Raw genomic sequence first — 16220 nt, 5'->3', positions numbered from 1 at the left:
TATCATCATCATCATCATCATCATTATGCCTGTTGCTGTTTCAATTTAAAATGCGGCAGGTATGAGCATTCTAGTTCATACACCTGATAAAAGACTAAATTCTACAGCAAAAATAATTTATTGCATTTTAATCCAGCAAATATCTCTCCGAAGCAGCAGACATGGAGCTGTTCAGCATCAACCGACAGACATAATCTAATCTAAAATGTAATTTTAAATCGACTGAAGTATATGGAGGGATACACACATACATATACATGCATATATAGAAGGCACATACACACACGTAATATATACATATACACACACACACACATACAAATGTACATATGCGTATACAGACATATGTACAAAGACAAAAACAAATTCTGAATTCTGCAGAAGGAATCCAAATTATATGTAAATCCTCTGTGATGTTATGAATAAATACCTCAGCAATTTGGTTGAATATCATCAAAATTCGTAAAAGAACTGTATTATGTATTTAAGACATATATATATAAATACACACACACACACACACACATACATATAATTCCACTTTTACAAATTATAAGTCAACAATCAACAGGTGCCTTTACAGTAATACACACACACACATGTATGTATGTATACATATATACAAACATGACTCCATCCCTGGTCATTATGCTAGAGAGATGAGATAGGCTTAATGTCTACCAAGTGATTAAGTTCATTGACAAAATCTAAGCACACCACCTGACTATCAGCTACCTTAATTATGATACCAAAATATGGGGTTTCTAATGTAGTATTTTACATAAGAATTTTGTTGTCTCCAGTAGAATTTATCCCAGAACTTAAGAGTATATATTTTTAAAAACATATCTTATTTTTTAAGCCTTTCAGTTCTTGGACTGTGGCCAAGCTTGGGCACCTCTTTCAAGGATTTTAGTCAAAGAAATCGACCTCAGTACTTATTTCTTTTTAAGCCTAGTATTTACTCTATCAATATCTTTTGCTAAACTGCCAAGTTAGGGAGGACATAAACAGACTAACACTGATTGTTAAGTGAGGGGGTGGGAGGAACAAACACAAAGGCACATGTCATCATTTAACCACTTTTCCATGCTGGGGTTAGATGGAATTTGATGAGAATTTTCTGTAGCTGGATGCCTTTCCTGATACCAACACTCATCTGTTTCCAAGTTAGGTAATATTTGCTCGTGACCAGACATGTTTCCCATGGAAGAGTGGAAATGAAAAATACCATTTGCATGATGGTGACACTCACAACTAACATGTGGTGTCAAAGCAAGGAGACAAGAACACACATAAATACATACATATGCACACATATGTATGTGTACACACACACACACACACACAAATAGGCTACTTTCAGTTTCTGTCAATCAAATCCACTCCAAAGATTTTGGTTGGCCTGAAGCTATTGAAGAAGACACTGTGCAGCACCATGAGATTGCAAATCGAATGTTTTAACCACATATCCATATCTGCACCTATATTATAGTAAGCCTAACCAGTGACATAACAGTGGGATTATAGTTTAAATAATGATGGAAAGATGCTAACCCACATTCTGATATTGGCAAATAAGGACAAAAATTTTAACATGTTCCAGTCTTATTACATTTCATCTTCAAACAATAGCCATCTCTGCACTTGCTACATTAGTGATAATGTAGCTATGTTTTAGTAATTTTAACAAGACAAAATCATGCCTACAGTTCTCACCTGTGGTTGCCATAAATCTGATTAAATTGATCTTAGGCAGCAAGAAAATTATTTTTTTGTCCTCAATACATGTGTTTAATTAATTTTATAGAAAACAGCAACTCAACAATCTGGGTTGTAATTTCAGTAAATTAAATCTCATGACAGTAAATCCTCTGTGAGAACAGTAAATCATTTGTGATGACAGTATACTAACTTTGATGACAGTAAATAGAAAGTGATGATAGCAGATCAACTGTGATGACAGCAAAATCAACAGGGTTAACAGTAAATCAATTTTGGCGATTGAACCATCAACTGTAATGATGACAAAAAAACAACTGTGATGACAGTAAAATCGACTGTATTGAACGTAAAATTGACTGTGATGACAGCCAATCAACCATAGTGATGATAGTCAGTCAACCATCATGATGACAGTCAATCAACTGTGATGATAGTAAATTTCAATTGCCACCTTATTCTTACTCTAATTACTATGCTTTCACAGCTCCCTCTTCCATTGCTAATTAAGTCACCTAAGTAACAAAAGCCATAAACTACCAGAAACTACTCCAGACATTTGAAAGAATGTATTTCAAAGGCATTCTTATTATAAACTACTCCTGTCTATCTGCTACATACAAAGGCTCCCTTTTCCATCAGCCTACCTATGATTCCACCACTGTGCACTTACAGTTTACAATGTGGTACAATGCAAGGAATTCATTGCTTTTCTTGTTCTGCACATCTAGCATAACAACTTCCTACAGATGGCAGTAGTGTTCTATTTTCTTTCTTTGTAACTCAAACTTTTGTCTCTTTTAGATATTTGGTTTGCCCTTATGAGTTTAAGTTTTGCTCCCATATTTGGAATTTCTTCTTTCATTCTTCAACAGATGGTCATCAGCATACAGGAATTCCCACAGGTAACAAATCCCAAACTCTTTTGTTATTGCCTGGAGAACTATAGCCAACAGAAATGGATGCAGAGTCAAACCTTGATGAACATCTAGCTACACAAAAAATCATTACAGAACCCTCACTTAGCTAACAGTATCACTGTATATGGCTGGCACAGCTCTCACAAGCCATTCAGTTACACCAAGTTTTCTAAGACACTATCTGAGTGTGGAATACTAGCAAACAGTGGTGGGCTGGCCAGGTTGGTAGCTTACCTGATGGTAAGTGGACCCGTGCCATTAGAATCCATATATGGGGGACCATGTTAGTATCTAAGGGGTCCATCCCCTCAAGTTCGAGAATTTTTTATTCACTCCTGGAAGAATGCATTATTACAGCCTGGCTGTATTTGTAGACAGTTGAAAAGTATACTTTTAGCAAAGGAAAAAAAAAAGGATAGCATTGTAGTTGTAGGTGGGCCCCCTTGTAGTTGCAGGTGAGCCCCCCCCCCCCCAGTCTCCTCGCAACCAATACTTTTAGACCCAGTCCACCACTGCTAGCAAACATCATCATATGCTAATTATAGTGGCTTGCTCTTTCCCCAGAGCATTTGATGTGGATTGCTCACTTCAAAAGGGGATCAATTGTAGCCCATCCTGATACAAAACCAAATGCAACTTATCTAAGCTAATTTCCTTTATTAGTTATGCTTCCACACAATATTAATTAACCTCTCAGCCATTCCACCTCTCCACACAAAATGTAATTTTTCCTTAGATCTGGCCTATATATTCCAAATTTACACTACTAAAAGAACAAAAGACAAGGTAATGATATATAACCAGGTAATAGATAAATTCTATGACCCAAAATTATAATTGGTTTCTCTTCCAGGCTTCTATAGTTTCCATCAGTCAAATTACACTCACAAAGCTTTGGTCAACCTGCTGACGTTATGGTAGAAGATGCTTGACTAAGGTGCCATTGCACACTGGGATCAAATCTAATACCACCAAGCTGTAAAGCAAAGTTCTCAGCAATAGTAGTATGCCTATACCCAAACAAATGTGTGTTATTCTAGCAGAGAGATGTTAGATATAATGAGAGAAAGCTTTACTTTACTGTTGTTTAGGCCTAGGTCAGCTTTGTTCCAATAAATTATTAATCATTAATCGAAAGTGTTTCAGTCATGAATATCCATTTTTTATATAAATATAATGTATCTATAATATATCTTTAGATCATATACATTATCTAAAATATTTTTTCCTTCCCTTTTCTTTTAAAGATGGTAAGAAGTGATTTGGGAGAGCTATTACATATTTCTACCGACTATATAAATATTTCTGGCAATATAAATATTTCTGGCAACCATTTCTTTGTGTCCCTACCATGTCTGGAGAGCAATATTATACAGAAACACAGTATACTATAGTTAAAGTGACAGAGTGAAAAATATTGAGTTAGAACTACAGGAAGATTGTGAAGATGTAAAGTCCAACAACTGATGGAGGGAATGTCTTCAAGAATCAGTGCTCTCTTTTCCTTTTGTTTTTTTTTGTTTTTGGTGCAAACTAATTGAGAGAAGTCTCTCCCTCTGAGTAAGATGCTGGTGTGTTGCAGCTAACATACCCAGATGGTGCAGTATCTACTTTTGGTTCGTAGATGAATTAACACAATACTGTACTGTCTTAAGTAAACCATTAGCCTGTGGCAGATTTGAGTCCATAACCTCTGAACAGACTGTTTGATACCTTATCCACTGAGCCATCCTGCCTACCAGAAAAAAAATGGTATTTTCAAGGACTAAATCAACACATAACATACTTCTACTGTAATTAAATGAAAGTTTGTAACTTGAAAAGATGTGTGAGTAGAGTTCAAGTTTCCTGTCCATAATTCCAACATAAGTAGTGGAGAACATATTGAAGATTACATATTTCTGTTTTATCTGTTTTGAGACATGCTTTATGTGCCATAAAAACATCCTTCATTTCTTAATTCCATGAAATTTATCCAGCAAATCCTAAAGAGTTACATTCACTCTACCTTGATCAAGTCCACAAGTATTTGTTTCTGCAGAAATCAACATTAAAATGTGTGTGTGTGTTATGTAGACATATAATACACACACACACTTGATGAGTCAATGGCTGAAGCTGGAGAGAGAATTACTGAACAGACTGTAAGCTGAGTTACCACACAGATTATCTCGCTGTGTTGTAAGACAACCAAACCTGACAATATATAGATGTGTGTGTGTGCGTGTGTGTATGATACATGAGATTATAAACATTAATATATTAAAATAGCTATCTCTATGCCATAGTTCTACACTTATAGAGCTGACTACAGTTAATAAACAACACAACTCAAAGACTGAATTTCCTTTTCAATCTCAGAAACTATTTCAGATGTGAACAGTTGTTGATCCATTACAAAATGCAACTTCACCCACATGAGAGTACAGATCAGCTATCTAAGAGGGCACTGTTGTATTAGTCATAAGTATTTCATACTCCACACATATCTAAGATATTACATCTGCTGTACACAAATATACAATACTTTAAACTAGAGTACAAATCACATATGCTTAACAGTAAGTTGCTATAATCCCAAATCAGCTACACTACCTACTAGAGTACAGCTCACATCTGGAACAGTATAGTTGTTATGTACCAATATCCTATCCTACATTCCACACTAGAGTACAGTTCACAACTATGATACGAAAAGAGTATTCTACACTCTGCATATGGTTCATATATCTGAAATGGTGGTGTTGTGGATCAAATGTGAATGGTGAGGGAATTCCAGAAGGTTGCAGGTTTCGAGAGGAAGGATCGGATAAAAATGTGTTTAGAGTAGGGTCTTAACAGAGAGACACTACAGAGGTGAAGGGAGAAGAGTGTGTGTGTATATATATATATATATATATAAATGGATGAATGAATTATCCTTTGTTTACAGTTAACCCGGAAAATTCAGTAAACATATATATATATATATATATATATATATATATATATATATATATATATATATAATATATGACAGGCTTCTTTCAGTTTCTATCTATCAAATCCACTCAGAAGCATTTGGTCAGCCCAGGGTTATAGTAGAAGACACATTCTTCAGGTGCCACAGAGTGCAACTGAACCTGAAACAATTCGGTTAGGAAGTAAATTTGTTAACCACATAACCATGTCTGCACCTAAGGACTCTCATATGAGGGTCCAGCTTCTTTGTCGAATGACCTGCACAAATGATTTATTTATAGTGATCAAATGTAAGTGCCACACATTAGCTCTGTCAAGCACCTCTCATATGCAAACAATATGGTTGCCACAGATGAGATACACAAAAGACTAAGTGAAACTAGAACTTATTAATATAGATCATTAATCAACCACTTATTGTCCCTCCATCAAATTGACATTGCCTGGACAGGTGCACGGTGTACCATGCATCAGGTGCTGAAGTGATCGCAGAGCAATGCAAGATGAAGTGTTTTGCTCAAGAACACAATGCACCACCTGCTGCAGGAATTGAAACCACAATCTTGCAATATATGCAACACCCTAACCACTAGGCCACGTGGCCCCACGACTGTGTCTGTGTGTACACGGACTCATAGACACATTTGAATATATACCCAGGAAAGTAAAATCAAGTAGAATATATATATATCATGGATGGATTGAAAAAGACAAGAACTACCTCTTTGAACTATATAACTCCTTGTAATGTGAAGGAGATGCAGGGGCTGATGTCTTTAATCTTGATGCAAACTGTTGCTGCATATACACATTGTTCACTGTTCAGCAGTAAAATGCACATTTGAAAGATGCACATTTGTGCAAGTGCAAATCAGCTGAATAAGTAAATGACAACTTTCCAAGTCATCTAAAACTGATTAAGAAAATTCATTACATTTTCTTTTTAATTTTCACAATTTTCAAAAATAATTCAATGTATTCTAGAAAAGTTTTGTTGTTTGGAATGTTTGATGATTTGAAGAAATGGTCTCTGTAAGTCATCTAACTAAATATATATACTTATGTTTCTTTTTTGTTCGTTTTTTGGATTATTTGGAATTATCTTGATGCTAAAGGATTTAGGCCAATATCATAAACACAGTATCTCTTAGAATGCATATTTTTGAGGAAAAAGGACATGCCTAGCATTTGAGCTGCTAATATATTTTTCTACTTTAGGCACATGGCCCGAAATTTTTGAGTAGGGGCCAGTCGATTAGATCGATCCCAGTAATCAACTGGTACTTAATTTATCGACCCCGAAAGGATGAAAGGCAAAGACCTCAGTGGAATTTGAACTCAAAACGTAAAGACAGATGAAATACTGCTAAGCATTTCACCCAGCGTGCTAACATTCCTGCCAGCTCACCACCTTAATTGAAGTGCTAATATAGCAAATGCAGAGATGGCTATTGTTTGAAAATGAAGTGTAATAAGAGTGGAACATGTTAAAGCATTTGACCATATTTGCCAATATTAGATTAAATCAGTATTAGCCATAAAGATAATTACTTCTCCCATATAAGTATTATAATTTAGACATGTCTGGTGTCCTCTGCTTTAAAACAGAGAGCTACAATAAGTATCATCATCATCCCCAACATCTTCATAATCATTTAAGCCTTTATTTTTACATGCTTGCAGATGTCAGAGGAAATTTGTTGAGATAGATTTTGTATGACTGGATACCCACATCTAGGAATAGATGAGTTCATTCTATGATTGGATACTGCCATCTGTTTCCAAATAAGGCAATATTTTCCCATGACCAGACATGTTTTCTCAAAACATTGCAAATAAATGACACCACCTGTATGAAGATTATATCCATTTATGACTATCAAGAAATGTCAAGACTAGGAGATACAAACCCACACACATAATGGGCTTCTTTCAGTTTCTGCTATGAAATCCATTCATGAGACCAGGCCCATAGTAAAAGATACTTGTAAAAAGAGCCATACAGTGAGATTGAACCTGAAGTCATGTATCATAAAATATCCTGTTTATATTAGTATAACTCATTATTATTTCTAGAAGGGGCATTGACCACATATTGCCTTCCTCATTGGTTCACCTGTATCCATGCTGGTTAGGAAGAAACCTAAGAAAACTCTAGTGGAAGTCCAAAAGCACCTCTCATATGCAAACAATATGGTTGCCACAGATGAGATACACAAAAGACTAAGTGAAACTAGAACTCATTAATATAGATCATTAACCAACCACTTATTGCTTTTACTACTGTCTACTGAGCCATTGCTACTAATTGGTACTTAATAATTGGAATATAATGTATAGGAGCTCTCAACTAAGTAATCAATCTTTGCCACTAGTTCTATGAAGCTCTTCAAACATAATTTTCTTGGTCAACATTGAAATGTATTTTCTGGGTGTTTACTGAAAAGATAATATTTATAAATTTCAACATTTGTATCTTCTATAACCATTACACATGTACAACACATTCCCACAATCCTAACTAACTCCAACAGCATTTACAGTTTGCTTTCTAATCTTCTAAACCATAATTCCCTTTTCATTAAATCACACCTTATTCAATAATTAAGGTAACCTATCTTCTCAGGTGTTTACATTCAACAACACTCAGAATTCTCTGGTTGGCTGGCTGGTTGGTTGGTTGGTTTGTTGATTGGTTGGCAAATTTAAATGTTGGATCAATTAAGGAAACTCCTTGCCATTAACCCTGAAAGTTTATGACATTACATGATCTTTTCCAGTACAAAAGCAGTGTTTTACCACACACACACATACACACACCAAAGAAAAAAAGGAAGGTATCATTCTTAGTTCTGTGATGTTTTTCTAATGTACTGCCAATAAGGAATCTATGACTGAAAGGTGACCTTGACCTTAGGGTAATCCATTCATGTTCAACACAATCATTGGAAATAATGGTTAGATTTAGTGAGTCACTGATCATCAGCAAACAAGATAGAATATTTCATAATCTATAACAATACAGCATACTCACCTTTTCTCTTATCCTCTACCTACCAACCTACCTACCTAACTACCAACCTACCTACTTACCTACCTTCCTTACTACCTATCTTCCTACCTACTCAATACCCAACCATGTGGGATTTGGGATTCAGTTCCACCGCATGGCACCTTATGAGTCATCTTATACAATCCCAGGCATCAAGCAAAGGCTATTGAGTAGATTTGGTAAGCAGAATCTAAGAGAAGCCCATCGTATCTCAGTGTAAATATATCATGGGCAGACCCAAGGGGTAGGGTGCTGAGGTGCACGTGACCCCCCCACCTCAAGAAAAGAAGTGTGCCCTTCTAAATAATGTTATTACATCCTTTTCTCTTGGAAATGTATTCCCTTCTGACCTTGTGTCCTCCCTTTGAAAAATTCCTGGGACCACACCTGATCATCATCATCATGTTACCATTCACCTTTTGATGCTTGCATGGGTTGGACAGAGTTTATTGAGGCAGATTTTCTATGTCCAGCTGCCCTTCCTGTTACCACCTGTTTCCAAGGAAGGTAACATTTTCTAATGACTAGGCATATTCTTGCAGAATATTGGAAATGAATGATACTGCCTGTATGACAGCAGCAATCATTTTAAAACTACTATGCAATGTCAAAACAAGGACAAACGTGCACACGCAAACACACACAATGGAGTTCTTTCAGTTTCTGTCTACCAAATCCACACATAAGGTTTTGGTTGATTGGAGGCTAAAGTAGAAGATGGTTGCCCAAGGTGCCACGTGATGCGACTGAACCCAGGACCATGAGGTTGGGAAACAATCTTCTTACCACACAACCAAACCTGTACACACAATGTTGGTGGGGAGGTGTATCCCTTTGTCTTGTGATGTCACATGATAGTTGTAAATGATCGACATTATCATACAAGCAGTGTTGTTTGTTTCCCATTCTCTGTAAAATGAAGTCTAGTTATGCAGAAATATTACCTTGCTTGTAAACAGGAATGAGTTGGCAACAGGAAGGACATCAGACCATAGAAGCTCCATCCCACCCATGCAAGCATGGAAAAGTAAGCATTAGATCATTGACAATAGCAATGAAGATATATAAACTATTACTACAAGCAACAAACTTGGAGTAAAGATTGTTTGCCAACATAACATGGCAGTCCTGGTTTAGGACGAATGTTGCTGTAATTTAGCCCCAGGAGAAATTGTCTCCAGCTGGCTATATGACATGATCAGTGTCCTTGTATTTTCAAACAAGGGAATCTAGCACCCTAACTCTGCTCAAAACAATATCTGTGTATCACGATTTCTGGGTTATTTCCTTTCATCAGCACAGAATAATTGTTCAGCTAGAGGTGATGCTGCCAAATTCCCATTCGAAATATATAGTTTCCAAGGTGACAACTAGTCACTGATCTATAAATTAGATATTGTTTTGAGCTGGGTGGGGGTGCTAGATTCCCTTGTTTAAAAATATAAGGACAAAGATCGTGTTGTATAGCCAGCTGGAGACGATGTCTCCTGGGGCTAAATTATAGCAACATTCGTCCAAAACCAGGACTCCCATGTTATGTTGGCAAACAATCTTTACTCCAAAGTACTGTTGCTGAATATCTCTTGTTGTGAGATTTAGAAATAGTAATTTTATATGTAAAAAACTTGTATAAATATGTGAAGAAAAACTTGTAATCCTCTATCTCTATCCTGTTTTTAAATTGTAGTCTCATTTGTTGTCTCAGTAAATATAAGGATTATATTTATACATCAGTGAATATAATGTGTGTGCATATGTAGGTGAAAGTGTATGTATGTTATTGGGTATAAAGAAAGTACATGCAGCAGTTAGAGACCAAAATACACATTTCCAGTAGAGTACATGACCCCAGCCCATCACAGTCAATCTCTCTTATACATCATCAGAGTCAACAGCCCACACACATGACAGGAGAGGACACAGGAACTCAATACAATGTACTCAGTGTAAGCAAAAGATGCAGAAAGTACTTAGAAAGAACATTTCAGATATAATAGATGTACAGGTTATTATGGAGTAATGTGCTGATGAAAGGCAGACTTATCCAACCCATACCAGAAAAAGAACAATGTACTGATGAGAGATCTATCCAACCATGCCAGCAGAGAATGGTGTACTGATGACATACAGACCAATCAAATCTATGCCAGTGTGGAATGGTGTGTTGAGGTATAGTCTAACCCATACCAATATGCAGGAATGCACTGGTGAAGTGGAAACCCATCCAACTCACACTATTGTAATAAGGCATGAACTTACGACCATGTGGTCAATAATGCAACACCTTAACTACAGTAAGGTTCTGAATTGGTGATCAAGTGGTCAAAAATCCATTACCTCAACTATTGTAAAGCTGACTTCAATAGTGGTGAATGTGAACTGATGATCCTCTGTTCAGTATTACTGTACTATAATCCAACCATCATCATGTCATCAATGGTAGAGTACTTTAACCATAGATATACCATGTGGTCAGTAGTACCACACACTGCCAACATGTAGTCAAGTATCTTAACCACATAGCAACCATGTGGTCACTACAATACTTTAACTGCAAGACCATCATATGCCGAGCAATCTTAACTACACAACTAATATGTTTAATTAACCAATCATGTCCATTGATAAACCCTTACAGACAAGAATCTACTGTTTTCCCTCAAACAGAATGAACAACAAGAATTCCTCCACTCCAAAGAAATTTAAATATCAGTAAGTTACCTGAAGAAAAAAAAAATAACAAAATGGTGATGTTAATGTTATTGTCAACTTCTTGGAATTATAGTCTTGATTCAACATTTGAAAAACAAAACAACATAAAACAATAATAAAGAACCACCTCTCCTTATTTCTACAATGGAAAGCAGGTTAAAATAAATCTACCCTACGACTCACCATTCCTTAATACCCACCATTATATTTTACTACAAACTAAACACAAAACATAATGAAACATTAAAATGAGTACAATACACACAGGTATCCACAGTTCTACACATACACACACACAGAGTCATACTGCTAAATCTACAAACATACACAATCACAACCCTACACACACACACAGCTGCAACCACATACAAACTGTTATATTTATAGAACCACAGTCACACACATAAATACTGTTACAGCTAGATACACGTACAGCCACAACCATACTCAAACATACTACTGCATGTACACATACACACACAGCGACATTTGTATAACACAAATAGAAATCCTTAAACAACAGTTAAGTAGATTCAATAAGTAAATCAAAAACATACAAGAAAAGAAACAACTGAAAAATGGTGAATGAATGTCATGGAATGGAATTCAACTAATTTTATAGCTAAAAAGGTTGGAACAAAAAGTTTCACTTGAGTCTCATTTAATAAACTTTTAAATAGATAAATACTAACTACTGACAACAATAACAAGGAAGAGGCTGGAAGAGGTTTGGTAAAGTGTTTTTTAAATAGTAAGAGAGAATGAGAGAGATATTGATCCTAAAAATCACTGTAGTGTATGCAAAATAGCTATTTTCTCAGATAACTACTTATTATTATTATTATATGTGATTTTATATAAAATTTAGTGTAGGTTTAATTTGTATTTGATCCAGCAACGATAGTATTTCAGCAGTTGAACTGACATACAGATCAACAGATGTTAAAACTTATCATCATAATCATCGTGAACATTATTATTATTACCATCATCAAATGGATGTCTTATAAAACTATTCCGCATATACAATAACAGCCATACCAACAATCCAACACACCTCCATCATCAGCTGCCCCACAGATATCACTATGGTTTCGACACCTGGGAAGTACCATTCAATCCGGTGGTGTCAACAGCACTAAAATGAGTGCTGTTTAGGAACAAACATACCTTAGATATCACCACATTCATTCAATCTTAAATCTAGGAAGGATTAAACACTAACATTATTAATTAAACTACAACAAAGAAACCACATTTAACCTTTGTACAAAAACAGTATCGGTAAATTAATAATTAAGTAAGTAAACCTATAACTAACTCCTAAATTATCTAAATAGTAACCTAGCTCTTACAGATAATATCTCCACCAATCTTCCATAGTTATTAATATAAAAGTGAAAGCTTTTATATTCTATTCTTTCCAAAACAAAATAAACATGATTGAACTTGACTAATAATATAACTAATTCTAAGTGAATGTAGTTGTTTTGCCTTTGCTTTAATTTATACAAATTGCACCAAAGTTTCAACTGAAGGCATCAAAGACAAGTTTTGCACCTAAAGATGCAAACAGGTGAGGTACCTAGTGATTGAGAAACTGATGCTTGTGTTAAAAAAATTCTTCATAAAATTTATAATGCTAAATGAGTAAGATTGCATTTACATGGAGAGGAATTTATGTAAAATATGCAATGGATCCACAAGTATGATCTTTTGGAATTATTTTGGAGCAACCAGGAATTTGGTCAACATATTTGTTTGATCCTTTTGTTATCATTCCAAGTGCTCCAACAACAATACTTAATGTTGTTGCTTCGTGATGCCACATTCTTCTGATTTTTATTTCCAAGTCCTTGTATTTGCTCAATTTCTTAAACATTTTCAGAGATGTACTTTGTTCAGCTGGGACTGCAACATCCATCAAAAATCTTTTCAACATGATTTTTCACAACTGATATCTATTCAGGTAACCTAAATTCTTAGTCAGTCTACTACAATTATTATTATAATTATTATTACATGGTGAGGTAGAACAAAAATAAAACCATGAACCTGTCCTATGCTAATAAGGTTTCAAAGTTGTGCAAATTCTGACATTCAGATTGGTTCAGTGATTGGCGTGATTAGCCAGTAATAAAAATCCTTACCATCTCTGCTAAAGTAATATTAGAGCAGTGAATTTGCCTCTGTCAATCACATACATAATACTATAATAGTGTCAGGTGTACAACATATACAACACTCACCTATCTTATCAAACCTTTTGTTGCCATATTTCTGTTAAAATACACTGCCTTTGTTTAAATCAATTTTGAAAGTAATGAAGAAATTAATAAAATTACTGTCATTTTTAAGCTAATATTTGGAACATAAATTAATATGAAATTTTGATGGAAGGTGTTAATTTAGATCACTTTAAAGGAAGAAGTTTGTATCATAGAACCAGGATGGGTGGTCTCACGTGGGTTGGTATCAAAAGGGTTAATCATGTAATCAGTTTTACAATTGAATGTATATGAAATGGGTTTCAGAGATTTGAGCATTTACATGTTATAGGAGTATTGATGTTTACTGATGGATCTGCTGCTAACTGTTACCTAGGCAATTGTGACTTAGGAAATAGAAGTGGAACCTGCACATCAGTCAGTAAGAGTGGGTAAGAAGCATTAATGCAGGAGCAGGAAAACAAATATCTGCAGTGCTCAGGTTGGAACTTATGACTACACAGTTTAGCCTCACAGACATTGTGGGAATAAACTAAGAATTAAACTATTAAAATTGAAATAATTGAATATATAGAATATGTCAGATTAAAATATGACTTGAGGAGCTCAGAGGGTCAGAAAATGAAAGGACAGCAAAACGGAAGGGATTTTAGCAAATTTAATGGAAATACAATAATTTACTTCTGACCACAGACACTGAATTCAAGCCTAAATTTGTATTTTATTTTGTCAACCAAGTAGATTTATGACAGGAAGGAAATGTGTACTTTCATTGTTTAAACAGATTAAATTGACAAATTGTGTTTATATTATTTGGTGAAATATGAGAAAATAAGAACTTAATAGCAAAGAATGACTGGTAATGTGAGATGGTGATGTGAAAAGAAAAATCATGGAAAAACTAAATGAAACCTCAAAATGTTCCATCCCTCCATCCACCTTATTATTCCTAGGTGGATTGTTGGAGTAGAGTCCTCCATAGGGTCCCGTCAGAAGCAACACTATCCAATTGGATTCTCAAGTGTGACCATCTGAGACTATGGATATTATCCAACTATCTTATTCTTACTCTACCCCTAGGTCTCCTGCCAGCTGGCTCAGCTTGAAGAATCTGTCTTGTAAATCTTGCCTGTGATATTCTAGCCACAAGTCTGTAGTACCAGAGCTGTGACCTCTCAATGCGGAGAAGTAGCAGCTCAACTTGGAGAGACTCTAATCTCTGGAGCTATATTTCTAGTATTATTATGTTCTGTTAATATTTCAAAATAAGACATTTTCTTAAACCTTTTCTGTTTATAAATTTTTTTAAAAAGTAAATTATTTTAGGAATGGAGAAGAAATCCTCACAATTAATTCTGTACTTTATGGATAACAAGTTACTAAATACACGTTTATGAGAAATACCTTGTTCATAAGATGACACTTGTAGTCTTCTCTTATAACAGCAGAATGGTTTTCCAATATTAAAATGGAAAAAACAAACAAACATAATATCCTTTTCCATGTGTAAAAATAAAATCCGTTTTTTCTGTTTCACTTACCTAGAATGAAAAAAATGTAAAAAATTACATTAATGCAATTTTTCAAAATAAAATCTTTAAATAAAATATATATTTAAACTGTTATGACAATAAATGAATAGGATGAACAGGGGGAGCCATCATATGGCAGTTCAGCTGGCTAGAATCAGCAGTCAAATGTACATCAAATCAGACCAAACTCCAGGAAGCCTAAAATATCTTGCTTGACAAAAAAAACCCCAAAAAAACCCCAAAAGATTAAATGATGGTTATGGTTGGGATGCCTTTGATCATAAGGTCTGATCAATCAGAGTTTACCTAAGGCCATATAACAACATAACTGCTCCGATGCCAGTTTTAGCAGAATGAATAATTCTATCACATTTGGCAATTCCTTCATTTTACAAGAATCAATTGAAATTATTGCTTATTGTAGTTATTTTGTTACATCTTACCGGTACCAATAAAAACTCAGTTTCACTGAGATTTCAGCATCTAGCCAAGAAAAGATAAAAAGTCTGCAAAAATTCTTGAAGATTAAAAAATTAAAATTACTACATTAATTATAAAATGTTTGTTTTGTTTTTGATTTCCGTTTTGTAAAACCTAACTTGTCAGTTTTAATTTAAATTACAGAAATAAAGTTTACAAAATAGTAAAACAATCCCTTATAAAATTTTATGAGTCCCCTCTTTCTATGGCAACAAATATATTCCATTTGGTAAATTTAATTTTTGGCACTATACCCCTTCACTAGTTTCCTGAAACTCCAATGTTTTTGCTTTGGTAAGGATATGAAAAGAGAAAGAAAACGTATGGAACTGTCTTTCATTTCCAGCCACAAAATCAACTTACAAGTCATTGGCTGGCCTGGTGCTGAAGTAGAAGATACTTGCCCAAGGTACCACACAGTGAGTCTGAACCTGAAATTATGTGGTTGGGAAACAATCTTCCTAACCACAAAGCTACATCTGTACCTATTAACTGGAGATTCTTTTAAATAGTATACACCATACAGATGAATATTTATCTATTCCTTACACTATGAAAAACAATAACAGCAGGAGCAACCAGAAAATAAGGTTTATTAACTGCTCACATGGTT

At 34.9% G+C, this 16220-nt stretch overlaps 1 protein-coding gene across 4 annotated transcripts in view; it reads right to left on the bottom strand.

Moving 5' to 3' along the window:
• Positions 1 to 16220, bottom strand: part of LOC115215592 (diacylglycerol kinase theta) — a 250869-nt gene that overhangs the window by 158211 nt on the left and 76438 nt on the right. The window contains exon 1 of one of the 4 annotated variants that reach the window (XM_036505854.1): positions 15000 to 15136. The exons of the other annotated variants lie outside the window; for them this stretch is intronic. Coding sequence (XP_036361747.1) covers positions 15000 to 15099 — 100 coding nt within the window. The 5' untranslated portion in view covers positions 15100 to 15136. Of the gene's footprint in view, positions 1 to 14999; positions 15137 to 16220 lie in introns of those variants that run through there. 4 annotated transcript variants of the gene reach the window in all.

The sequence above is a fragment of the Octopus sinensis genome, linkage group LG9 (genome assembly GCF_006345805.1).
Source record: "Octopus sinensis linkage group LG9, ASM634580v1, whole genome shotgun sequence".
In the NCBI taxonomy this organism is placed as follows: Eukaryota; Metazoa; Mollusca; class Cephalopoda; order Octopoda; family Octopodidae; genus Octopus; species Octopus sinensis.
This window is presented reverse-complemented; position numbering and strand designations above follow the sequence as displayed.